This window comes from Malus sylvestris, chromosome 5 (assembly GCF_916048215.2).
Source record: "Malus sylvestris chromosome 5, drMalSylv7.2, whole genome shotgun sequence".
NCBI classification, from domain to species: Eukaryota; Viridiplantae; Streptophyta; class Magnoliopsida; order Rosales; family Rosaceae; genus Malus; species Malus sylvestris.
Window position 1 is genome coordinate 28,031,278 of NC_062264.1, and position 26,875 is coordinate 28,058,152.

The 26,875-nt window shown below is 36.5% G+C and overlaps 3 protein-coding genes, 1 long non-coding RNA gene and 1 other non-coding gene across 5 annotated transcripts; 2 read left to right on the plus strand and 3 right to left on the minus strand.

Moving 5' to 3' along the window:
• Positions 1 to 491: 491 nt before the first annotated feature.
• On the minus strand, positions 492 to 1,307 carry LOC126620884 (uncharacterized). Its single transcript, XR_007622710.1, has 2 exons — positions 1,100 to 1,307; positions 492 to 813 (listed from the first exon to the last, which is right to left on the minus strand). It is a non-coding gene; the product is annotated as an uncharacterized LOC126620884 (long non-coding RNA).
• A 1,832-nt stretch (positions 1,308 to 3,139) lies between these two features.
• On the minus strand, positions 3,140 to 4,360 carry LOC126622703 (putative F-box protein At3g25750). Its single transcript, XM_050291443.1, has one exon. The coding sequence runs from the start codon at positions 4,358 to 4,360 to the stop codon at positions 3,140 to 3,142; it is 1,221 nt and encodes a 406-aa protein (XP_050147400.1).
• Positions 4,361 to 15,782: 11,422 nt separating this feature from the next.
• On the plus strand, positions 15,783 to 16,953 carry LOC126620880 (uncharacterized). Its single transcript, XM_050289193.1, has 2 exons — positions 15,783 to 16,156; positions 16,251 to 16,953. The coding sequence occupies exons 1-2, from the start codon at positions 15,851 to 15,853 to the stop codon at positions 16,815 to 16,817; spliced, it is 873 nt and encodes a 290-aa protein (XP_050145150.1). The 5' UTR covers positions 15,783 to 15,850; the 3' UTR covers positions 16,818 to 16,953.
• A 750-nt stretch (positions 16,954 to 17,703) lies between these two features.
• TRNAK-UUU (transfer RNA lysine (anticodon UUU)) lies at positions 17,704 to 17,776 on the minus strand. The gene has a single exon. It is a non-coding gene; the product is annotated as a tRNA-Lys (tRNA).
• Positions 17,777 to 21,268: 3,492 nt separating this feature from the next.
• Positions 21,269 to 22,300, plus strand: LOC126620714 (uncharacterized protein At5g48480-like). The gene is made up of 2 exons (XM_050288979.1): positions 21,269 to 21,673; positions 21,820 to 22,300. Exons 1-2 carry the CDS (start codon positions 21,384 to 21,386, stop codon positions 22,064 to 22,066), a joined length of 537 nt encoding a protein of 178 aa, XP_050144936.1. The 5' UTR covers positions 21,269 to 21,383; the 3' UTR covers positions 22,067 to 22,300.
• The last annotated feature ends 4,575 nt before the right edge of the window (positions 22,301 to 26,875 follow it).

Here is a 26,875-nt window from a genome sequence, read left to right on the forward strand (position 1 = left end):
CAAAGCCAAATGAGAAACTTCATCCCTCATCGACCGGAAAATGGGTCCAGAAAATTGGTAGCGACCGCTAATCTGCTAGCAAGGGGTGACCCAGAGTAAGCCATGAGGCAGCCCAGTTAAGGGTTCTTTATCATATCCAGTTGCCCATATTTCGAGCTTCCTCTCTGATTAAAACAAGTCTTGCAAGCAGTTTTCGATCTGGAACACTGGAGGCCGAGTTTCCAGTGTCTCCGAAAGATGAAAATAGGCTTTTTATGTTAGGAAAACTAATGAAAAAAGTTTAAAAACTTTAAATTTTAATGATAAGAACAAAATAAAGGGTAAAGTGAATAGTAACAAGTTTGACTTTTTAGTGTAAAAATGTGGTTTTTTGTTAAAATAAACAGTACTATGGCATTTTCGTTAAAACTCCCTTTTATATTAGCTCCAATATTACTAAATGAGAGGAATAGGAGATTCAAACTTGAATAAAATAATAATGCATAAAAGCATGAAAAGACCAAGGCCAGTGCTACCGAATATCATTACATATACAGTGTTTGTAAGTTAAAAACATTAAGGAGTTCCAACAAATCCCAAAAAAACCATATGACAGAAGAAAGCCCCAAAGAAGGGGAAATTTTCTGATTATATTTTTTCCCCAAGTGACATAAAAGTAGAGAAATGATAGAATGTGGTGATACATATAACTTGATAAAATTGAAAGGGCAGTGTGTGCTCATCGCTCAGTTCCATGAGGGTAGTCCAAATCCACATTAAAATTAGGGTATATGTAAAGGTGAAATGGAAGTGGGAAACTAGTTTTTGGTGTACCTACCATAAAAAAGAGCACAAAGAGATAAACAGCTGCATAATCCAATTATCGCAAAACCAATTTCAAAACGAATGCAAGCAGCTTCCAGATAGTAAATAGCTGCAGAATCCAATTTCCGGAAAATTTCGCCAGCTGGGTGGTTATTACATGGTAATATATTATCATCGTGATGATGCAAATCATATGAATTAAGTGTTATACCATTTCATTTCCTTCTCTACCAGTTTCTGAGCAATCAATGTACAGAAAGAGAGAGGGAGAGAGATAGACTTACAATAGACTTACAAGTACGATCATCTCTTCAAGAACGGAAATGACCTGCTCACCCCCTCTGAGAAGAGCTCTATACTCGGCATTCTCTAATTTTGAGCTGCCTAGCTCTCGGGCAGTTCCGTTCTTGCCTTTCACGCCCAATACCTCATCTGGGTATCCACCGCCCACCTCATAGGTGCCACAACACCGCAGCGTCTGCCGCTTCATCTTCTTCTTGGGCAGGAGATACAAAAGTGCGTTGAGGTTAAAAGAAAAGAAAACTAATCAACTTTGAGTTTTAATGATAAGAATAAAATAAAATGTAAAATGAATAGTACTAGAATTGACTTTTTAGTGTAAAAATGTGGTTTTTCGTTAAAATGAACAGTACCGGGAGCTTTTCGTTAAAGTTCCCTAAAAGAAATGCAACTTTGACGAATCCCCGTGTTTTCAAGTCATTTTCATTAGTTTTCTTTAAATAGACACTCACTAGTGGGCTTCTGTATTGGGCCTAATTGCAGGTAGCTAAAATGAAGAGAAGTTGCCGAATCAATTGCGTTTTTGTTTTAAAATAATTATGCCCATGAACGATTGATGCTAGTAAACTTCTCGTTGTTGTATTTAAATTTTTTATTACATTAACATGATATGAAAAACTTTGTTAGTAGCGCATTGATATTTACCAAAGTGGTTTTTATGCATGTATGTTTGTGGTTTAAATTTTCACTGAATTTTCTTAATTTTTTTCGTGTAATTTCAATTGTATTCTAGTAATTTTTCTTTCACGTTACAGATGTAGTTTTGTTGAAAAATACAAATCCAACAATTGTTGCAACCACATAAAAACAAGCAAAAAGAAGACGATCAATTGAACAAATAGCAAAAACAAAAAATACAAACTAGAATGCTAAAAAGAAAAGGGATACTTTGGATGCGGTCCCTAATCCTTAACATTCTTTGACTAAAACCTTAATGGTATTTAAAATTTGATCAAAGTCCCTTAACTTTGTACACATCATTATATTACAATTAATATTTATAGTTTTATAGTTTTGACATTAATTGTTTGATATTTTATGAGATTTATAATCCTATAAATTTAAAATCCCTCATTATAATACTATTAGAAATGGTTACAATAAAAAAAAATTCAAACATTTTGATTGAATAAATGGATAAAAACTATGTAAAAATAAGAAATAATAAATGGCAAAAGAATGTATCCCTAGTGTTAAAAAAATTGGTACATTTCACATATAACAAAGTGGTACATTAATAAAGAAGAATGGGTACATTATAAATAAATTAGGGTACAAATAAAAGATTAAAAAAATTATGAGTTCAAATGAATTTTTAAAAAATATAGGCGCTAAAAGAAATTAATACATGGGTACAAAATAAAACTAAAAAGAAAATACTGCAAATTAAAAAAAACGTTGCAAATTAAAAGTGGGAACAAACTAAAAATATAAATATATGATACAAAGTTTAGGCATAAAACATAATTATACCATATGTAATTTTTCTATCATTGATTAAATATGCAATGTCACGTGACGGTATACACATGGGCATAAACACAAATAAAACTTTTAAAAATATGGGCACAAAAAGAAACTAGTATATGGGTACAAATTAAAAATGAAAAAAAAAATTGGTACAAACTAAAAATAAAAATATATGATAAAAATTTAGCCATAAATATAAATATACTAAGGGAGTTTTAACGAAAAGCCCGTGGTACTATTCACTTTAATGAAAAACGACATTTTTACACTAAAAAGTCAAACTTTGGACTATTCACTTTACCTTTTATTTTGTTCTTATCGTTAAAACTCAAAGTTTTCAAGCCCTTTTCATTAGTTTTCTTATATACTAATTGTAACATTTTTAACACTAAAGGAATATATTTAAAATAAAAATATTTTATTATTCAAATAATTAATGATGTTATTATACCCAATGACCTTGATCAAAAATTAAAAATGAATAGGATTTTAATTAATAGAGTAGTAAAAAGAATGATGTGAACCTAATTTCTCCAAAAGAAAAAGACAAGCATGACATGTCCATCTAGAAACTGGGTTGGATCCATGCACAGGGTGTTCCAGCACTTGGGAAGTTTGTTTTCTCCAGAGCAAAGTTAGGGGAGCCGAAGTGTTGCTCAGTACTACCATCCTCCATATTAAAAACACCCATCTCTATATTCCCATTTAAAGGTGAGAGACCCGCACGGTCCACCTCGCGAAATGTGTATGAATAATAGTATATGCAATTAGCCTTGCATCCCAAGTAGGTTGAGGCCTCAACAGAGAACGAAGAATTATTATCACCCACAAATAAGCTTCTATTCCCCAACTTCTTTACCTCCGAGTCTAACCGCCAACTGCCACCGCTCAACGGCACCTTAAAAACCTTAAATTGGCGATGGGTTGTTCGGTATTCTTTTTGGCTAGAGAGAAGCCATTCGCGAATGGTTGTATGGTATGGTCTTTGGATAGGGAAATTATCCATTTCTTGGACTGAGAAAACCACTAACAAGTCCCCTGCCGATTCCACCACATATATTTTTTTATCAGGAGAATGATGTTTAACCACAATCGGTATCTCTGGAACAACAACTCTTGTCTTTGGTTGCTTAGGATCTTCCGTGTCGCAAACCAAAACCATGCCGCCATAGGTCACAGCATAAAATCGTCCCTTATAGTACGTAATATCCACTGGATGTACCTCTAAAACTATCCTCGTCCAACATTTATCTTGTCCTGGTTTGCAAAATGTCAAGCTGTTCCCGTCATAAAGAACCATGATTGTATAATCTGATGTCCACGAAGGACTTGATGATAGGACAAATTTCTTTACCCAATGAAAGTATGACATGGTTGGAGGCGAAAAATTAAGTTTCGGCAACTTAATATGGGCATGATCCAAAGGATGTAACAAACGAAACTCTAAATCGCGTGAAGTGATGAGCCATCCTAGAGACGAACAACATACTTTTCCCTTGGCTTCTGGCAGATTGAGTTTGTGAATCTTATCTTTTGTCAAGCTGTAGAACTCGCGAAAGGCATCATCTGCCTTTGGGTTGGGGAGCATGAGGAATGGCACTTGATGCGTTAATCGACTGGTAAAGTTTTCCTTGGTCGCGGCCCATCTCCATGATTTACACACTGCACCAAACACAACGAAATCCTCCATTAAAGCAATCCGGCTGGCGATAAAAATAACAAGTTCTTGAGGAAGACTCGACCAGTCAACCATGGTAAAAGAATTTCCTTTGCTGCTACGAGCCATCGTCATCATCAAGTTTGATTGGAGCACTTGAAAGACAAATAGTCGGGTTTACGGTTTAGTAGATTAGCAGACGCAAACCTAATTCCTATTAAATAGTTTGGGAGGGAGAATCCAATCCCGGTTCTGTTTCCACTTATTAGGGTTTGCTTATTCTTCCACTATTAGCACGTAGGCCATGTTTGATTGACGGACTAGGATTGGGATTGGGCAAACATGGGCTTAAATAACAAACATGGACTAGGATTAGGATTAGGATTAGGTTTGCAGGGATCAAACCTTCACAATTTCTCATGTGAATTTGATCTTTTGTCACACAAAATTTAGCTCTACAAATTCTCTTTGTTGTGTATGTTTGGACCGGTGGATTAAGATTATATCTGTTCAGATTTTTCAGGACCTACTTTACGCTAAAATAGATAAACAAAACATAAAAGACACTTTAAGAATAAAATCATTGTTAACGCTGTGGCCGTGAATATAATCCGTACATTACATCTATTTAGGAGCCCTAGTTGATTAAAAATACAAGGTAGTAATATTTGAACATTATCTCAGATTATTTAACGCTGAAGTATGACAATAACTAATGAATATCTATCATATTAGGTCATCTCCAACCTAAGGGTCCAGAGGATTAGAAGGCCGAAAATAGCCCGAAAACTGTCTCCAACCGAGGGCTAGGCTAGAGGGCTCATGGGCCTCACAGAATCTTAAAGGGCCAGAGGGCTGGCCCAATCCAACCAGCCAGCCTCGGCCTAGGCCAGAAATTCTAGCATTCATGTCGGATATAACCGACAAGAATTCTAGGCCAAATTTCAAATGCAACGACTAGCTGACGTCAGCTAGCCGTTATTTTTGAATTTTGTTTTTACACAATTTTTTTCCTATAACTTCCTATAACTTCTATTTTACAAAATTTGTTTTATATTTTTTCTAAATTTTATATTGTTTCCTATAACTTCTATTTTACAAAATTTGAATTTAATTTAAGTTGTTGTTTTTAAATAATAAATTATGTTGTAGTTTTTTTTACAGTACTTAGCCATTGGATGTGAATTTGAATTTAAGTTGTAGTTTTTAAATAATAGATTATGTTTGGCCCTCGGTTGGAGACGGTTTTTTGTGATAGGGCTAAAACGAGCCCTATGACCCTCGGTTGGAGATGGAGGCAAATATGATCATGTATTGTTCATTAAAATATTAATATATTGGAAAGTCAAAATGCTAAAACAAGTCTTTTGACTAACTTTCGGTTGGAGATGACCTTATGTCATGCGTAATAAAGGTGTTAATGATACTTATTGGGCTTTCTTTATTAAATATATAAGGGTTAGGACCCAGCAAGGGGCATAACCAATATTCGAGCACAAAAATCTACCTCATATAGCTACAATTGATATTGTTAAATATTCGTTAACAAGAGTCTTCGTCAAAATGAAAACTCAATCTCTCTCTCTCTCTCTCTCTCAACTTTGATGATCTCACCCATCACTCTATATTGAAAGTTGAAACCAAACCGACCTTATGTCGAAACTAAAACTTTTGCACTTAAATAAAGTGTGATTGTTCTGTGGCTTTGGACATTGGCTAACACGTATTTATAAAATACTGCACACATAGGTTGGAGATGACCAAATATGAGGAAACGTTGGGGATCCAATGCAAGCAAGGTTTTGGGAAGTATTTAGGGCTGCAGGCAGACTTCGGTCACTCCAAAAAAGCTGTTTTTGCGGAGGTTTGCGATAAGGTGGAAGCTCGACTGGCTGGATGGACTGAACAATTCTTATCTCAAGCTGGAAAGGAAGTCTTGATCAAAAGCGTGGCCATGGCTTTACCGAATTATGCCATGAGCTGTTTTAAGCTCCCTATTGGAGTTTGCAGGGATATGGAGAAAGCCATTTGGAAATTCTGGTGGAAAGGTAACGAACAACGCAAAGGTGTTCATTGGGTTTCCTGGGAACGGATATCGAAACAAAAGAAGTCTGGAGGCCTGGGTTTTAAGGATAGTCAGTGCTTCAACTTGGCATTGCTTGCAAAAATTGAATGGAGATTGACTTGCAATCCGACGTCCCTGTTAGCTACAGTTCTGAAAGACAAATACCATCCTGGGAGATCCTTTAAAGAAGCAGGGAGAAGAAAGAACACTTCCTGGGGATGGAAAGGTATTTATGAAGCCCGGAAGGTCCTGCTGATGGGGATTAGATGGAGGGTCGGTAATGGAAAATGCATAAATATCAGAGATGACCCATGGTTCCCTAAACCCTCAACCTTCCGAGTTCGTCCTATTGAAAACCTGGATGCCACCATGGTTTGCGATTTAATTGATCCGGCCTTAAACTCTTGGAAGGCTAACATCATTTTTGCAGGTTTTCACCGGGAAGACGCTGACACTATTCTTAGTATTCCGCTAAGTCATTTTGGCTGTGAAGACAGATTGGTGTGGCACCACTCTGTGAATAGGGTTTATTCCGTGAAATCCGGATATGGGGTAGCAATGGAATTGTTGGAAAATGGAGCATTGGGAAAGAAGGGACGGGGTGCCCCTAGTGAGCATCTGCAGCTAAACAAAGTTTGGTCCAGGATTTGGCGCCTGCAGGTCCCTAATAAAATCAAGCTCTTTATTTTGTGATGTTGTAGCAATGCCTTGGCTGTGCGTCGCAACCTCCAAAGACGACATATGAGGGTAGATAATGAGGGTAGATAATGCAATGGCTTTAGTCAACACATGTAAAGAACATGGAAGCTCAAATATAATCATTTCCAACACTACATACGTGCTTTACTTCATATATCATTGAAATCATATATAGCATAAATGTGTGTAGCTTGATAACTAACGTGGAAGCTCACACATCCATGACAGATAAACTATTATGTAAAATTAAAAGCAACACGATGGATAGACAAGAAAATAGCTATAGAAAATGTAAGGGAAAACTAGAGATATGTCATAAACTTATCAAGGGTATTATGTCAAAATAGATTTTCTTTTTAAAATGAATCAGTTGGTAGATCAACTGATATCACACAGCCCTTTCAGCTTTCGTATGAAAACGGCCAACACAAATATGTAGTGCATAAAACCAAATGGATTGAGATTTCCGTCAATATACTGTTTAGCTTCTATAAATTGCCATAGTTCATTCAAACAAAAGTTTATGTGCATAACCTAAAACAAAATTAAGATGAGGTAAGACCTTACCCACTTACAGCCACCAAGTTAGATGCAAGTATTTGGGTGTTGAGGAGAGTGACTCAGGGCAGTGAGGCAAATCGGAGTGCAATGGGGGAAAAAAAAGGTGCGATGTATGGGAGATGAAGGGGAGATGGGTGGTCGCCGATGATGGCAACCACCAGAGCGCAAAAAAGGGAGATGAAGGGGTGGGGTGAAAAGGGGCGAAAGTGAGAGTGGGTACTCTCTGTTTAGAAAACCGAAGGAATATGAAGGTGGACTCTGTGGAAGAACTTCAATTATTTTATTTTAAGTTTTCATATTTGGCTTTTATGAATAATTTTTTATATATAATCAGTGAGGCATCTTTAGCCTCACATTTGAGTATGTCATATTATTTAACATTATGTGACGCATTCTACAATTCGTCACCAATAAACTTTCATTTAGGCGGTAAAAATTCCCGCCCATTTATATGTGGCGAATTTGAAAGTTATATGTGACACATACAATCTAAAAAATCATACTAGTCCCGCGAAACTTTTTATGTGACGCTTTCTAAAATCTCTTCACTTATTCTCGTTATATATGACGAATTTTTGGGCGCCACCATAAATTCCGTCACGTATTCCCTGTTTTCTTGTAGTGGGTGTGTGCAATGCGGTGGACGAAACGGAGAATCACTTATTCTTCCGATGTAATTTCAGTCATTTATTCTGGTTCTGCTCTCCTCTTCACCTGAATTCCCACGAATTGGAAGGAATTGATTTTCTCGATAGTTGGGGAAAGTTCCATTAGGGTATTAAGGGTAGGGAAAATGCAGATGAGATATGCCAAGAATTTGCTTTTGGATTATGGAGACGATGGAAAAACAGGAACGACGTTGTCTTTAAAGGGCTGTATCGCCAGCTTCTTGATGTTATGGATTTATGGCGGAAGGACATTAATGAATTTATGGAGGCTTCAGCTAGAGTGGAAGATGATGACTGGGCCAAGGAAGTTGGCCCCCTCTCTGCTGCTGCCCGTCCTAGCCTTCACTGGCAAAGACCAAGGTATGGGACCATCAAGATCAACACGGACGCGGCCTGGTGTAAGGATACTCTCCGTGCTGGTGTGGGTTGGGTGGGGCGTGATTTTGCTGGGGTACTCCAAGCTGCGGGCGGTTTGGGTACTGTGCTTTGCCATAGCGCAGCAGCGGCCGAAGCAATTGCGATCCGCACTGCTTTAAAGGCCTGTATTATCCATAGATTCAATCATGTTGTTGTTGAGTATGATGCTAAGCTGATTATTCAAATGATCAGGAAGGAAGTGTCTGTTGACTGTAACTTGGATTGTGTTCTTGGCGATATTGAGATTCTAGCGCGAAAGTTGACGTCGGTGACGTTCGCGTTTGTGCCTAGGGAGAGCAATCATGCTGCTCACTTGATGGCTAAGTACGTGTTCAAGGAAGGTCGAGACATTATCTGGGATTGTATTGGCCCAGTTTTTTTGTTTAATGCCCTTGCTAAAGATGTAAACCTTTTGATTCGTCTCTAATATATTCTATCATTTGACAAAAAAAAAATAATGCACACATAATTTTTTGGTCCACTTTTTGCTGGGTTGGGTTGCATATGCAGCAAAGGCGGAAGAGGACTCGAGGGAATGGACAGCGTCGTCGACAGTGATTCCAAGTAGCGAGTTTAAATCATCGAGGAGATGTCAAATCTTAGGTATAATTTTATGTAATCAAATTTGAAAATAGAAGTAAGCCTCAATCAATCGATATGTCAATTCTATGTGGATTGACATATGAATTTTCATATGTCAAATTTGACATATGAGAAAATGTGATATCAATTTTTTTTTAAAATTATTTTATTATGTGGATCCTATTAATACACTAATTATAGGATTTGGATACTCTCCTGAGCTAATGGAGAGGATCCTCCTGACCAGTTATCATGGGCCGTTAGATTTTTATCCAACGGCTACAAACAGGAGAGTCCTTTTAAAGTTATAATAATTATAGCCGTTGGATTTTTATCCAACGACTCATGATAACTGGTCAGGAGGATCCTCTCCATTAGCTCAGGAGAAGATCCAAATTCCTAATTATAGATCTTGAAAAATGTATTTTAATTGATTTTTTTTAGATGAGTTCTACAAATATCATTTATAACAAAGAAACATATCGGTTAGAAAAAGAGAAAATTTGACATTGCCACATCAGCTATCAATTAACATTTGATATTTATTTTTTGACACCTCTTTTGAAGATGTTCTTATTATTTTTATTCCAAAAAATTGTAAAATTATATAAAAAAAAATTAATAGAAAAGCAAAAAAAAAGTGTGAAACTGAGCCACGAAGTCTCAGAAATTCAAAAATCAAACACTGTGACTGTACCCGGGAGTCAGCGGTGGGTGAGGGGTCAGGGCCCCACTCTCTGAGTTTTTTTCACGGGCATTTCCAGAGTCCACCTGCCCTTGCTTTGTAGGACAGTGTTCTTGCCGTCGATGCCGATGATGGTTTTAATTTAAGGATCAACGGCAGAGATGTTCTTGGGGTTTCAGGGTAGTTGAGAGATTTTGGATTTTGGAGTGGGTGTAAAACTAAGACAATGAAAACATGGGATCAAAATCAATACTCTGCTAAAACTAATAAACCCACTTGGAAAATCAAAAAGGGATCAAAATCAGTTAATAAACAACACTGCACAACAACATTGTTTTTGTTTTTTTTTTTTAAAAACTAATGAAAAGTTTTAAAAAAAATTCTTTTTTAACGAAAAGCTATTTTTAAAGGTACAGTGAATAGTGCCAATTAAAGCTAAAAATGTGATTTTTCGTTAAAAGTGAACAGTACAGAGAGTGTTTTGTTAAAACTTCATTTTTTAAATGGTTTGATTGCAACACAAAACAAAAGCAATTTTTGAAAAAACAGAAAGGAATATTAGTGTGTGAAAATAACAAATAAGACCTCGTTTGTTGTTTAGAATTTGTTTGTCTTGAATAACTTATTCGACTCAATGATGTTTTTGGAGGGAGTAATGCTAGGGACATGTTTTTGGCGGGAGTAATATTAGGAAGATAAAAAATTTTAAACCAAATTACAAATAAAATGATGTGTCACAAATAAGAAACAAGCACGTTAATCGACACTTAATTAATAATTCAATCAACTACAACCACATTATTTAGTTTACAAATTTAATTTAAAATTTTGGTTTTCCTAACTACCTTTTTAACGGTTATCCATACCCAAGTAGATGATTATATGTCATTAATGCACGTTTAGTCTTTACATTCTTGAACCAAACAACTATACCTTGCAAAATAAACACGATAACACGACAAATATTGTAGATAGTATAAGGTGTTAGGCTGAGTTTATTAAATATTGTTGCGGTCAATTAAATTGTGTTAAAATTGATATTATTTGACAATTTTTTGTTTTCTTGGTCATTCAATGATCGATGACTCACAATCACTCAACATTAAAGTTTATATCAACATATGAGTTTGAAACATTACATGATCATTCGTCTTTTGAATTTATTTCACGGGTTTATTTGATAATGTTTTTAGTTTTTTGTAAGTGAAAAAAGAAAAGCACGAGAAAACTTTTGGTCAAGGGGTCACTGAACATAATAAAATAATCAAAATACACCTGGTGTTGTCAATCAAGGTCTTTTTTTGTTTTCTTCAAATCCAAATGATAAATAGGCAGGAATAGAACGTGTGGATTTTCACCATGGACTGGACCATTATTTATTTTATTATCGTTTTGTTTGTTGTATTTCTTTATTTTAACGTAAGATCAGAGCAACCAAACAGACGGAGATGACAATTATCTTAATCCAACGGTTCAAAACAAATAAAAATAAAAACTGGCACTTTGAACACTGTAACCAATTACTATCTTAATTCCCGTTGTACCCCCATCCAAACTGTTCCCCATCCCGCTTCTATAAATCACCAACCCCTCGCCAAATCCAAATCCCATGCCATCTGCTGCTTTCTTCCCCTTCTTCCTCTCTCTCCAAGGGTTTCCTGTGTCCTCCTTTCTCAAACTTTTCCTTTCACCTTCCTTGTGACTGAGTCTGACCCGGTTGTTGCTTCTGGCGACTGCGAGTACGTTTCATTCTCTCTCTTTGTTATTTTTCAAGTTTACTTTGAAATACCTGTCTTTATTGTTAGATAAACCTATGTTTGATTTGTAGCGTATGTTCATGTTTGTTCATATTATTTACTGTTTTCTTATCATTTCTAGCACATAAATATTAGTGAAACCTACCATTTTTCTGTTACTACTATTTCTTTATTTATTTGTTTTTTTTAAGTCTTTTTAAGCTTGAAATTTTTAGATTTTTATCCAAAATCCTCATGGTAAAACTTGTGAATGAACACGTTAAGACATGACACATTACAAACTCGGTAATTCCCAATTGTTATAATACATGGACATAGAAAGCAAAGAAATTCCGAGAAGCCCATTCGGTCAAGGGTTAATAGTTTCGTGGTTTTCTACGATTTCATTTTTGGGCATTTTGTTCTTATGGTTTTTTTATTTGTTTCATTTTGTAAACGGAAAGAGGATAAAATGTACGGATTTTATTCACTGCCACAACGTGCACCATTATTTTACTCTTAAAATATCTTTTATGTTTTGTTTAGGGTAATACTAGAAAAACTAAATTTGTAGATAAAAATTTGGAAATTAAAAGATATGGAAGTTGACGATTGATTTATTATTTAAACGTTGTTAAATGTGGTCATTCATACTGGTTTATTACAAACTAAATCATGTGTCTTCAATAAGAATGAGCACGTTTATCAACGTTTAAGTAATAAATCAATCATCAACTTTCATGTCCTTTAATTTCTAAATATTTATCTACAAATTTAGTTTTCATAGCATTACCCTTTTGTTTATTTAATTTGTTGTATTACTTTATTCTCAAAATATCTTTTTATTTATTTATTTATTTTAGCGTAAGGTCGCGAAAAATTTGAACAAACATAAACGATAAAAAACTTAATTCAACGGTCCAGACACACAACAAATACACCACTGCAAATATCCCTACGATTGTGAGAGACGAGAGTGGCACAATTCGTAATATGATCTCAAATTCGTGGACAATGATTAAGCCTCCCGCTTCCATAAATCACGTATCCTCCATGCGAAATCTCAGATCCAGCCTTTTGTATTTTTGTGTGTCTTCTTCTCCTCACGTACCCCACGCCAAAACCCAGACCATAACTAGCTAGCTTCAATCGTGGTCGAGCTTTGTATGACTATCACTGAGTGCTATCCTCGTGCCTAGATCCAAACACTTAAGCTCGAGGATGATGTCGACTTTTTCAAGCGGATCTCCAATGCAGAGGAGCTCGAGCGCATGCAAAAGCTTGAACCGTAGACCATACAAGACCCTTCTTTGTTGATGTGATATACTTGGGTTAGTCTTTTGCATGCGCTTGAGCTCATCGGCACCAAAGACCCGCTTGTAAAAGTTGACGGCATCCTCGAGGTTGGTTGTTTGGATCTAGAAACTAGCATAGCACTCAGTGATAGTCACTAAGGACTCGGTTGCCATTGAAGTTAGCTAGGTATGGTTTGGGTTTTGAGTGAGGTAGGAGAGGAAGAAGAAATAGAGCATAGAGACCAAGACGAAAATGCAAAAGGCTAGGTCTAGGATTTCGCATAAGGTTCATGATTTATGGAAGCAGGAGGCTTAATCGTTGGCCACAAATTTGAGATCATATTATAAATTATGCCACTCTCGTGTCTTGCAATCGTGGGATTATTTGCAATGGTATTGTTGTTTTGTGTGTCTAGATCATTATATTAACCATCTCTGTCCATTCAAAATTTTCACGATTTTCCGCTAAAATAATAAAATAAAAAGAAAAGATATTGTGAGAATAAAATAATGATCCACGTTGTGGCCATGAATAAAATTTTACATTATATCCTCTTCCCGTTTACCGAATAAAATAACCATGAGAATGAAATGCTCAAAAATGAAATCGTGCAAAACCACGGGAACATTGACCATTTGACTGGATGGGCTTCTCGGGCTTTGTTTCTCTGTTCGTGGATTATAATAGTTGGGAATTTGCCATCTGTCGTGTCTTTACATGTTCAAAACATAAAAACACTTTTCTTTCAAGTATTACATACCCAAAATAAGAGTCTAATGAAAAACACTTGTACATTACTACGATATATCAAATGTTCAAGGATATGCAAAATGAAATGAGTTTTTTTTCAAGGTTATTGAGCTTTTCTCAAAAGTTAGAACCTTGCCAATAAATCCTGTGGCTATTATTGTATAACTTTTTTTAATAGTTTTTAATTAATGTAGAAGTGAGATGACAAACTCTAAAACTTTTGTGAAGTGGTCAACTCTGAAGTCTGTCGCTATAATCCCATAAAACATAGATATAAATTTAATATTTGATTATTGTTTACATTTATGCTACATTCTTCTCACCAAATTCAAATTTTTAGATTTTCTTTTTTGAAAACATGATAAAGCAAATGCAGAAAGATGAACGATTTAGATCTTTGATATCACGTTCAGATTTTTACATAAAATTTTATATATCTTTATCATTTTTATGAATTTATGAGATAAGTTTTCATATAATTAAAAATTCGTAATAATTTACGAAATATTTTTTTAACGAGCATATTAATTTATATTGAATATAAAGAGAAATAAATGTGTCAAATACGTGGGTGTGTAGAAAGCAAAGCGGAAAATTGCAACGCATAAACATGGGGCGCCGCACCAATATTAAGCATGATGGACCCCTTTTTTTTATGAGAAAAATCAATAGTAATTTGATGCTAGGGTCAGAGCGCATATGCTTTTTGAAAAAAATCAAACAACTTGATGCTAGATGTCCAAAATTGATTGGACAGAAATTAAAGAAAAATTAATTAAAATGGTTTGAGGGTGGTTACGTGCGTGAGAAAGGAAGAGAGAGAAACTCATCTTCTTTCATCTTCGTGGGATTTTTCAATGGGATCAGTATATGAGATGATATATCACGTGTTATTATATAAATGATGAGATATGTTTGGTATATCACTTCTATTACGTGGTGGTACCACTCGTGTTCCTGTCACAATGAAAAATTTCGCCTCATCTTCTTCCTTTTTGCTTGAACACAAAAGCTGAAATTCATAAAGTGCAAAATACAGCCAATCTGCACCTAGAAAAATTTGAAATTCCCAAATCGCCTAGGCCACCCAGATGACCCCCTCGGTGCCCGCCTAATGTCTTTTTCGATTTTCCTTCCGATTATGAGTTAATTCCGGCGGCTGGCCATCGCCTAATGTCTAGCGGCCACCTAAGTCGATTTTTTGAACATTAATTATTATGAATTTTTATTTATTTTAAAATCTCTTAAAAATACTATTTATGAGATTGGTAGGGTTTTCAAAATTCAAACGACGACGTACCTATTTTCAACGCATAGAAACTACGATTATGAACGTTTTCATATTTTTTTAACATTTTTTACATTTGTAAATGAATTATTATAAAATTTTTAATGTACTTGGTCTAGTTGCAGCCATGAATAATATCATACAACAAAAGTACTTAGGCCATCTCCAACCGAAGGGTCCAGAGGGCCAGAGGGCCGAAAATAGCCCTAAAACCGTCTCCAACCGAGGGCTAGGCCAGAGGGCTCTGGAATTTGGGAGGGTCCCACGGGATCGGAGAGGGCTGGAGGGCTGGAGGGCTGGCTGCTTTCGGCCAGCCAGCCAGCCCGCTGGCTGGCTATTTTTTTTTTAATATTTCCTATTGCTGTCGGTTAAAACCGACAGCATTAAAGGGTTTTTTTTTTTAATAGTTCTGCTATTAGTGTCGGTTATAACCGACACTAATAGTTTGAAATATTTTTGAATCTAACGGCTAGCTGAGTCAGCTAGCCGTTGCAACTAGCCGTTGGTTTTTTTTTTTTTTTTTAAATTTATTTTAAACATTTTTTTCTTCTATAAATATGGTGAAGTTCTTTCAATTCTTCACTTCATTTGCAATATTTCCTTCTTCAATATTTTTCAATATTTCCTTCAATATTTCCTTCAATATATTTTCTAATATTTCCTTCATCTATAATATTTGTTTTAATTTTTCAATATTTCCTTCAATATATTTTCCAATATTTCCTTCATCTATAATATTTGTTTCAATTTTTCAATATTTCCTTCATCTATAATATTTGTTTCAATTTTTCAATATTTCCTTCATCTATAATATTTCTTCACTTCATTTGCAATATTTCCTTCAATATTTCCTTCATTTTTTTTCAAAAAAAATGGCCTCATCTGCAATGAAAGGTAGGGCTTGGACCCGAAAAGAAGATGAAGCTCTTTGCAAGGCTTATAGATGGATCTCAGAAGATAGTGTGAGGGGGATTTCTCAAACAAGTGAAGGTGTTTGGACTCGTGTGTCCAAAAAATACTTAGAGTTCTACGAAGGCACCACTCCACCGAATACCCGAAACCACGAAAGTTGTTCTTCAAGATGGAAGAAACATCTTCATCCAAGTTTGAATAAATGGCATCAAGCACTATTAGCAGCAGCACGTAGACATGAAAGCGGCGCCAATTACTATGACGAAGTTAGTGTTTTTACAGTTTATTTTAAATGTTTAATTATATTACATTTAATTTCGTGAATTAATTTCCTAAAATTTTTTTAATTATATTTTCCAGGTACGCCAAGCGGAGGAATTGTATATGGAGGGCAGCTCAAAACCCTTTCAGTTTCACGGTTGTTGGGAAATTTGTAAAGGGTGGGTGTTATTTGAAGATCCACCTCAACATAGAGTGGATCCTTTGGAAGCTGCATCCCCATCTGTAGATATGAATGAAGATGGATCTCCTACCATTCAACAAACAAGGGTAGAAAATCCGACTCCGTCCGAAATTTCTTTACCTAGGGCTATGGGACGAAACAAGGCCCGAAGGTTGAGGGAAAAGGGCAAGGCAAATGCAGATTACGCCGCTCAACATGAAGTGGCGGCCTCATTTCGATTACTGGCGGAGCAAAGTGCCCGTGAGGCGGAAGAAAGGAAGTGTAGACATGAAGAGCGAGCCAAACAAATACAAGAAGAGATGGATGATAAGAATATGGAAAGGAACACTTCGGATTACACTCCAATGAGTAAGGCCTATTTTGATAGGAAAAAAAAAGAAATTATGGCTCGGCGGCAATTGTTTACCTCTGACTATACTCCTACAATGGCGGATGATGAAGATGATATTAATTATGGATATTAAATTTAAGTCGTTGTAATTTTTAAATTTAAGTTAATGTTGTTTTTAAATTTAATTTGTAGTGTTTAAATATAAGTTGTTGTTTTTAAATTTAAGTTGTTGTAGTTTTTAAATTTAAATAATAAATTATGTTTGGTCCTATGGCCCTTTGGCCCTCGGTTGGAGACGGTTTTTTGTGACAGGGCTAAAACGAGCCCTTTGGCCCTCTGGCCCTCGGTTGGAGACGGAGACAAATATGGCCCTGTACTGTTCATTAAAATATTAATATCTTGGGGAATCTTGGAGGGCTAGAGGGCTCAAACCAGCCCTCTGGCCAGCCCTCGGTTGGAGATGGCCTTAGGTTTCCCTTTCTATCCTGCCCCCGTCCCCACAGAAAGAAAATTCATCGTTGAACATTCTTAGCGCATGATATTAAAGAACCTAGTTAGTAGTGCCAATAAAAGGAACCAGAAAACAAGCACCACCAGATGGAACGTGTAAGATAACAAATATTGAAACAATGACACTGTTCACTCCAACTGTTCATGTGCAATCAGCAATTTGAACAATCAGTCAGCTCGCGATTTCGAAACAGAGAGCAAAAAGAGATATGAGCAAACGAATCCAACTTCGAAAAATTAACCAACAGGCTCCAGTTTTGAGCTGCCTTGCTGTCGAGCAGTTCCGTTCTTGCCTTACACACCCGATCCTTCATCCGGGTATCCGCCGCCCACCTCATAGGTGCCGCGCCACCGCTTCTTATTCGGTTGCTTTGGCTGAAGCTGACATTGGGGAAATTTGCCGTAGTGGGAGGAAAAAGAGGGTGGAGAGAGAAAAGGGCGAGAGAGATTGTGGGGTTTTGTGTTTTTCCGGCCGAAGGTGATGAAGAATAGTAAAAGATTAGCTGGGTCGCCGTCTGTGGGAATCGAACCCACGACCACACGGTTAAAAGCCGTGCGCTCTACCGGCTGAGCTAAGACGGCTTATTGATATCAAAGTTTGTTAACATTTAATAATTTTATATTCTGTCAGTTGGGTGACGATATGGGATGAAAAATTGAGAGTTTTAACGAAAAGTCCACGTTACTGTTCACTTTAACGAAAAACCACATTTTTACACTAAAAAGTCAAACTTGATACTATTCACTTTACCCTTTATTTTTTCATTATCATTAAAACTTAAAGTTTTCAAACCATTTTCATTAGTTTTCCTATGAAAAATACGTTTAATTAAAAAACAAAACAATTTTTTTTTCATCTTCCAACGGAGAAGTTACTTAGTATTACAGTTTAGTGATATTCATATTTGTTACGAGTTGAAAACTAATTTATTCTCCACCACATAGTGTAAATATATCATTATGTGAAAAAATGAAAATTTGAGCCTCATATATTTTTGTTTAAAGTAAACACTTTGAACTGTGTTACAAGTAAGCCTGTAAACGGGTTGGCTTTATTGGGTTTGGGTCGGGTTGAATCCGACCCGTTAAGTTAACGGGTCATCCGAACCCAACCCGTTAAGCTAACGGGTCACCCGTTTCATCCGTTAACACCCGTTAACAATTATTTTTATTTTTATTTTTTGCATAAAGTTTATTTTTTGTCATTAAGATTTTACTAAAATTACTAAAATATCCTCAACTAACGGGTGCTAACGGGTGTTAACGGGTCCTAACGGGTCTAATGGGTTGACCCAAAGTGACCCGTTATTTAACGGGTTGTTAACGGGTTCACTCTTTAACGACCCGACCCGTTAAGCATCCATCCAAATATAAATATTAACGGGTTGGGTCGGATCGGGTCGGGTTAACGGGTTGGGTCCAAAATGCCAGGCCTAGTTACAAGTCTCTTTGTAACAGAAAAATGTTCTTCAAGGACATAAAGAAATATCATAGGCAATAGTGTGGCATTTCTTATGTAAATACCAATTTTGTAGCACTCTCCATTATTTGCATGTAATTGGATCAAAATAACAATTAGTGTTGTGATTTTCATACCCCATTTTACCTCCTACCCACTATTTCAATTGTTTAATAGTTGTTGAGACTGTATGTAAAGGTAAAATGAGGTGTTGTTCATCACCCTAACAATTAGAGCTTCGTTTGTTGTCTATTATTGGTTTGTCTTTGATAACTCACTAAATTCAATGAATGTTCAATGAGAATAGATTCCGAACTTACATATTTTGTCAAAGTGAAGAGAGAAGATGGATAAATCATGAAGAAAATAAATTGTAGCGATTGAGAGGAACACATTTCTTCATGATTTCTCCATCTTGTACCTTCACATGAACAAAATGTGCAAGCTGACTTACATATTTTTATTCAATATTCATTGAATCTAGTGCTTATCTAAGTCAAACTAATCTTAGACATCAAACTAATCCCAACGCCCTCCAATAGCATTATAATTCTATTTCGGGGCAGTTAAACACGCTGAAGCGAGTAACTTTTAGTCATTGATACATATTGGATCTTCTCATTCTTAAACCAATCAACCACACCCTGGAAAAAAAAAACAGTGCACACACAATAACATGACAAATACGTAAACAAGATAAGGTGTAAGGTCGAGTTAACACTAGAAGAAAATTTGCTATAGGTAGGACATTCTTCTCTGTCATCAGTCGGAGGCTTTTATAATTAGTCATTCACCAAAGTTATTGGATTATTGGTGGGTATTTTGAGACACCAACAGATGGTGTTGCATCTGTTAATTACACACATTTGTACAAATACTTGTATTTTTAGTGTAGATAATATTATTTGAGATTGATGATCACAGAAAGCTCTGAAAGAGAGGAAAGACAAAGAATTAAGTAACCAGATCATGTGTTGAGGACCTATTTGGTTTGTGAGACGTCTCAAGATTAGATAAAATATATGGAACTTATCATAAAAGCCACAAAATATATAGCTTTCTCATAACAAAAGCATTATGCAAAATAAATCAGTTTGGAAATCACTACGCCCAATTGACCTAGCATACATCCAACGATATTACTGAATTAGTATATATATGAATATTATCATTCTTTTCGTACCAAAATCCTAGGATATTGGGTGGCATGTAACTAAATATATATATGATTATTATCATGCCAAAAGAGATATGAAAATTGTTCAGAAACTCATATAATTATTTATGGGATTGACAATCACTACACGAACCTCTTCTTGCATACATCTTAACAACACACCGATCTTGTTTTCTAATTATTAAGTGTTTTAGAAATAAAATAGTGCGTTGATGGTAAAGGAATGGAAACTCACTAATGGGCTTCCATATGGGGCCTAATTGCAGCCCAATTAGTTTGATCAACCATAGATGGTAGCCCAATTGACAAAAGCCGCCGAATATTCTTAAACCAAACAACTATACTTTGAAAAATAACGAACACACGATAACACTACAAATATTGTAAACAAAATTAGGTGTTGGGACGAAAAACAAAATTAGTTATGTGGTAAGGATACGGATTTTGGCTCCCAAAATATGAAAAATAGGAAGATCCCAGAAATGCCTCTGTGAGTTTTCCTTTTTCTGGATATGGTGAATAACCGTGAGTTGCCACTAGTTGTCTTCATTTTTTAATAATAATAATAAAAAAATTAACCGGTTATGGCTCGATGTTCATTTGCTTCTTCTTTTTTTATTCCAACAACAAAGCATTTGTGTTAAAATTGACATTATTTGACAACATTTTGTTTTCTTGGTCATTCGATGATTAATGATTCACAATCACTCAACATTAAAATTTAAATCAAGAGATGAGGTTGAAACAATACATGAACATTCGTCTTAGATTTATCTCACCCGGTTGTCTGATAATGTTTATAGTTTTAATAAATAATTTTAACATGACATGACACGTATTGTATGTAAATAGATTCAAATATACGTATTTGACAATAATAAATTAAAGAATTGAATGTAAATCTCAACCGAGCAAACACAGTAATACACGACATGTCAGTACGTATGAATGCATAATACATATGATCTACGGTGTACCACATGTATGCATCCCCATTTGTACATTGACATAACATGAGGAGGCTTTTTGATAAAATAACCTAGATACGCACAATTTTGTCTGTCGTTTTCTATTTCTTTCTTCAAACCCAAAAGATAAACAGGCAGGAAAGCATCGAATGTACGGATGTTCTCCGTGGAGTCAGGAGTGAACCATTATTTTATTATATAATGTTTTTTTTGTTTTTATTTATTTTAGCGCAAGGCAGAAACTGAACAGACAGAGATGGTAAATATCCTAATCCAACGGTCCAAAACACATAAAAGCAAAAACTGGCACACTGGCCACTGTAATAACTTACCATGAATGCTCGACACGCGAATGGCACCATTCGTAATTCCTCTCAAATTCAAGGGCAACTGAAATACATTAACAGTCTTAACTTCCCGTTATACCCCCATCCAAACGGTTCCGCTTCCCCGCTTCTATAAATCACCTATCCCACGCCAAGCCCAAACCCCACGCCGTCTAGTCTACTGTTTTCTTCATCTTCTTCCTCTCTCTCCAAGGGTTTCCTGTGTTCTTTCTCAAAAGTTTCCACTCTTTGAGATTCAATGGCGGAGCAAAAGGTCCAGAACGGTGAGGCCGCGGAGAAGGTCGCACCCGTGTCCCTTATCACTGTGACGGAGTGCCATCCTCGTCTCTCGATCAAGGCACCCAATGCCGAAGATGCCATCAAGTTCTACGTGGCCGTCCTGGGCGCCGTGGAGCTTGAGCGTGAGACTGATCTCAAGCGCAAGGCCGACCAGGAGCGTCCGTACATCTACAATGCGAAGCTCAAGCTTGGGTCCCTCACCTTCCTTGTGACTGAGTCTGCCTCGGTGGTCGACTCCGGCGACGGCGAGTACGTTTCATTCTCTTTCTCTGTTATTTTTCAAGTTTACTTTGAAATACTTGTTATTATTGTTAGATCTAACAATAATCTGCAGTTTAAGTCATGAGTTTATCTGTCAGGCGTTGGGTTGTGATAAATTTTCCTTGTTTTAACAGAGTTCTAGCTGACGGTGGTTTTAAGCAAGGCGTTAATCTGCTACTTACTGTTGCGGACGTCGATGCGGCGGTGTCCAAGGTCGTCCAGGCGGGAGCTGCAGCGGTTGGAGAGATCAAAACCGGTGGTGCTTTCTTCGGCGACGAGCAGCGTTGGGCTCAGATTAAGGATCCATTCGGCATTTGCTGGTTCTTTGTCACTCCCGTTGAGAAGAAGGCCGCTGTCCCTGAAGCCCCGGTTACCGTCTAATTCCATGTCGCCCCGCCACCACATGATCTCTTTCGCTTTAGATCTTAATCAAATGGTTAGACCCTTTCTGGACCGTCTGATTCAGTTATTTCAATTGGTTTGGGATTAGGCTAATCGTACTTTTAACCTTAATATTTTGCTGAACGAAATGTGGAATTATCAGCTGTATGACTTTAATTGACCATTGTTATGTGGTTGGATTTTAAGTATTAAATCAGTTTGTAGTTATTTCGATGATGGTTCTTCACTTTTATTTTTATGCTCAGTATTTTTCTTTCGTTTTAGCTACTCGGGTAGCTCTTGCATGTAGAAATTTACCTTCTTAGACATTGGTACTTGTTAAGAGAATTTAGCAATGGGTGGGGTAGTTTCGACATTTTGAGAGTCTGGATATGGATTTGACTAAAGGAGAGAGATTTTGTCGCTTTCGTTTCGAATTGGGGGTGGTGCAGTTTTAAGAGAAAAGGAGTGGCTCCAAGTTTAGGTTTAGGGTGGTGGAAGGGGAACGCAGATCCTCTCCGGATCTGTGCAACCGGAGCCTGGGAATTAAAGGATTCGGATCATTGAAATTTTATCTAACGGCTAAACAAATAAGTTATAAAAAACTTTTAAAAGCTATAATAATTTTTTGTCATTGGATCAAATCTTAAAGGTCTAGATCACTTGATCTTTGAGCTTTAAAGGAAGAGATCTGAAGAGGATCCCTTTTCTTTCAATACAATCCATTTATGGATGAGAACTTTTATTTGAACCTATGTAATCTCTTTCTACACCAAACTTAAATTTAAATTGTTAATTGTCTATTTTACCTTATTGCATAATTACTATTAAGTACAAAATAAAATTAATAATAAAACTCAAATTTATCAATAAACTCATTAAACCCTATCATCACTTCTTGTTTATCATACATTAAGTCTCGCTAAAATCCTAATAGGTCTTGTAGAGAAAAACAATTTTTTTTTATTGATGGATGGTGATTTTGAAGTTTTGAATTCTCCAACGAATGTATGACTTAATTTATAAATATTTTGTTTATTTGATTTCAATTTTTTAAAAGTTTAAAAGATGTGTATTTGGGTTTTTTTTTCATCAATCTTGAATAGTTTATTAAGGAAAAACTTCTTACCAATATTCTTAGATTATAAACTTCCTTGCTTGTTGATAAATATTTGGGACAAGGATGCCTCTTTTTTTTTTTTTTTTTAAATTCAATTACAGATGTTATTTTATAAAAGTAATATGTGTAAAGATAAATTAACATTTTGAATTGGATTTGAGAGAGTAGTTTTGCTAATAAATTTGGGTTTAAAGAGAGATTAATTCTTTAATAAAAAAACAATACGGGTGAAGATAGTAAGTTGGGTGTAGAAAGAGATTAATGAGTTCAAATAAAATTTCCCTTTACGGATTCTCTCGATAGTTGAGCCATGGATTCAATATTATACAGGATGATTTTTTCATCTCCAAATTCCCTCAACTACTCAACTTCTCCTAAAATTTTCTTCTTTATTTTTATAAAAAGTTAATATAAGATATTGAAATAACTTAATTGTGATTGTTCAAATAGTAGTTAATTTGAAAGGATAGGAATTTGAAGAGGAGAGAATCTCACTCCCAATTTATAGTCGTGGTGGTTGGTTTTTTATTGTGGTAATCATTTCAAGTAAAATTGTAGCTATTGTTATTTAGACTTCCTTCTTTTTTCCTTGAGAAAGCGAAATCTAATAATGTGCTATTTCTTTGTTAGTGCACCTTGCTAGTAACTGCAAAGTGAAAGTAATTCTAAAATTAAACAAAAGCATAACCCAAAGAAAGGCAATTTTAATACCATTTTTATTTAATTAACTGCAAGTGCCTTCGCCCATGAGCGGTAAGTCTCGGGTTTGAGACTTGGGAGCAGCCTCTCCATAAAATGGGGGTAAGGCTAGCCAACATTCACCTCTCCCAGACCCTGCGTAAAGCGGGAGCCTTGTGCACTGGGTACGATCTGCTTGTCTTGTCTTCAAACTATCCCTCAATTATTCCAATATTCTCAGCTTATCCTTGAATTTATAGCAATATTTAGTTAACAATTTAGTTATGGAAGTTAGTATAGTTTTGAAGTTTGTTGGAAGTATTGCAATCGTAACACAGCAGGCCTTCATGAAGGTCAAAACCAAACGCCGAGCTCCAAGGACCCTTTCACATATCGAAGAAAGCGTTTGACGGCAATAAGATGAGTAGTACACGACTTAGGCATGAAGTGAGCAATGTGATTGACGGCAAAGACAATGTCAGGACAAGTCATCATGAGTTATTGCAGAGAGCCAAGGAAGTGACGAAACTCGAAAAGAGCAGAAACTAGGGACTCATCATGGTTAGATAGATTAGTGCGGGCGGCAATTGGAGTAGAGCACGACTTGCAAGCAATCATATTAGTGCATTTGGGTAGATCCATAATTTTGTCTGAGAAAGATGAAAACCAGTGGTGATTGGCGCACTTCGAGTCCCAAATATAGGGCAGAGAACCAATATCTTTAATTTCAAATTCCTTGGAAAGAAGACCAATAAAAATAGATAGAGCTCCCGGATTTATCCAAACCAACACATAGTAATAAAACCAAGGTATAGTCCAGGCGATGAGTGCTCTACTTTGAACAAACCATTGTGAAGAATAAACGAACTGAAGCGATGAAACGAAGCTCGAGGAGCTTGCTTGAGGCATATATTGTTAGAATTCATCTATCCCACATCGGCCAAAAGGCTTGAGAACAAGTCCTTTAAATGGAATTACCCCACTTGAACTAATACTGAGGCCTTTTGTATTAAAATCCCACACCTGACGGATTGAGCAGGTGGCCAAGTGGGGACAGTATCGATATTGTTGGAGTGAGCCTGTCTACCTAAAATTTAAGATGGTATCAGAACCAGGGGACATGCCCGTACATCCACAGGAACGGATAGGTCCCCTTTGACCCCGCGTGAATGGGTGAGCTCCGACTTTTGTATTAAAACCTTACACCTGACAGATTGAGCAGGTGGCTAAGTGGGGACACAGTATCGATGTTGTTGGAATAGATCCATGACCCGTCTACCTGAAATTTAAGACATATAGCCTTATGAAGCTTACAAACACGAGGACATCAATGATCAATAAAGATAGGGGCATGTGCCATATAACCATCTTCATTAAGAAACCCATGAAAACAAAAGCATTATTAACATCAAGTTGACGAAGAGACCAACCATGATGAAGAACCAGACTAAGAACATGCGAATAGTGGCTAGTTTGACGATTGGACTAAAGGTGTCATCATAGTGAAACCCTTGTTGTTGATGATAGCCTTAGGCCACAGGACGGGCCTTGTACAGGTAGTGTACAAGGAAGTGGAGTAGCCAAGGATCATGTCTGATTTCTTAAGGAGAGCATTGAACTCATCTGTCATGAGCTCTCGCCATTCTGGGACATGAACAACCTGCGTAAAACAAGTAGGCTCCGAGTCCGAGGGAGCGGTCAGTGAAGTAGAAAGAACATGAGTTAAAAGGTAGCGTACTGTGCCATCTGTTTGATGCTTAGGACAAGAGAAACCAAGGGGTGACTGGGTATAGTGGGAACATGAGCGGGCTTCTCGGGAGGGGAAGGTAGCAGGGGAGAGATCACTAGAGTCAGTGAGCTCGGTACCGTAGAAAGCCCAGCAGGTAAATGCGCTACAGGAGGCGGTGGGCTTGCATTGGGACCCGATGCTGGAGCCACTGGGTTTATGGGCGCTAGAGGCACCGAAGTGGGTGGGAACTGGAGTCAAGGCTGGTGAAGAAAAGGCAGGCTCAATGTAAGAGGGACACACTGAGAGGCACAGTATGAAGGTGTCGCCCGAGAAAAGGAAAGCATGATTCATCAAACATCACATGCTGAGAAGTATAGATCCGATTTTTAGTAGTATCAAGACACCGATATCCTTTGTATTGTAAGTTGTATAAAAACATAGTTCTTTGGAACAGGATGCCAGTTTGTTAGTTGTATACAAGCATATGCCGTGGTTTCCAAGCAACCTAACTTATCGTACATGGGGTATTAGTATACAATAACTAGGAAATCTAACCTTAGAGGGAAAGAGAATCCTAACGTTATTCTCTCCCTTGAACACTTTGCTGCCCTGAACTATCAACAAGGGATCCAATTTTTGACACATTCCGTTGTCTGTCGAGTGTGGTCTACGATCATTTCGTTCTAGTGTAGCCTTGTGTAAATGGCAAAAAGGGCACAAGCAGTGACCAACACCTCATTCGTGGCCAATACTAAACCGGGATTTGTATAACTTTTCTCGAATCCATTCCAAAAGTGCCTGCGTTGAAGAATATATATAGTCAACGTGGTTTGACTAGGGTTAGCCCATAGTTCGAAAGAATACCTTGGTTAAAAGGATAAACCCTGGGTGTGGTCATACAATAACTGTAGGACCTAATTGTTGAAATCAAGTAATAACTGTAATAATTTTGAGAAAAAGTAAAAGGTGTTTAATAAGTAGTTGTTTCTTTGTTTCAGAATGTAATGACTAGATAATAATGATCCACACGAATTATGATTTTTTTTTTTTTTATTTTCATTTGTTATGTATTGTTTTTGTTAGAGAGAAACTCCCCTACATGTATTAATTCATATTGTCTCTATTTCGTGAAGTTTTATATCTATCTATCTTCTTACGGGATTATACGACAAATGTTGCAGTCTATTATTACCTGGATTAGATAGGCATGAATGTAGAATGTAGCCTCTTCCTAACTTTATACCAACCTAATCTATATCCTTCACATTGTAGTCAGATATCT

Bases quoted from the DNA above. Each gene is read 5' to 3' on its own strand.
- LOC126622703 (XM_050291443.1), bottom strand. From the start codon at position 4,360: ATGGCTCGTAGCAGCAAAGGAAATTCTTTTACCATGGTTGACTGGTCG.
- LOC126620880 (XM_050289193.1), top strand. From the start codon at position 15,851: ATGGCCTCATCTGCAATGAAAGGTAGGGCTTGGACCCGAAAAGAAGAT. The intron at 16,157-16,250 runs GTTAGTGTTTTT...TATATTTTCCAG, and splicing joins GCGCCAATTACTATGACGAA to GTACGCCAAGCGGAGGAATT.
- LOC126620714 (XM_050288979.1), top strand. From the start codon at position 21,384: ATGGCGGAGCAAAAGGTCCAGAACGGTGAGGCCGCGGAGAAGGTCGCA. The intron at 21,674-21,819 runs GTACGTTTCATT...TTGTTTTAACAG, and splicing joins GTCGACTCCGGCGACGGCGA to AGTTCTAGCTGACGGTGGTT.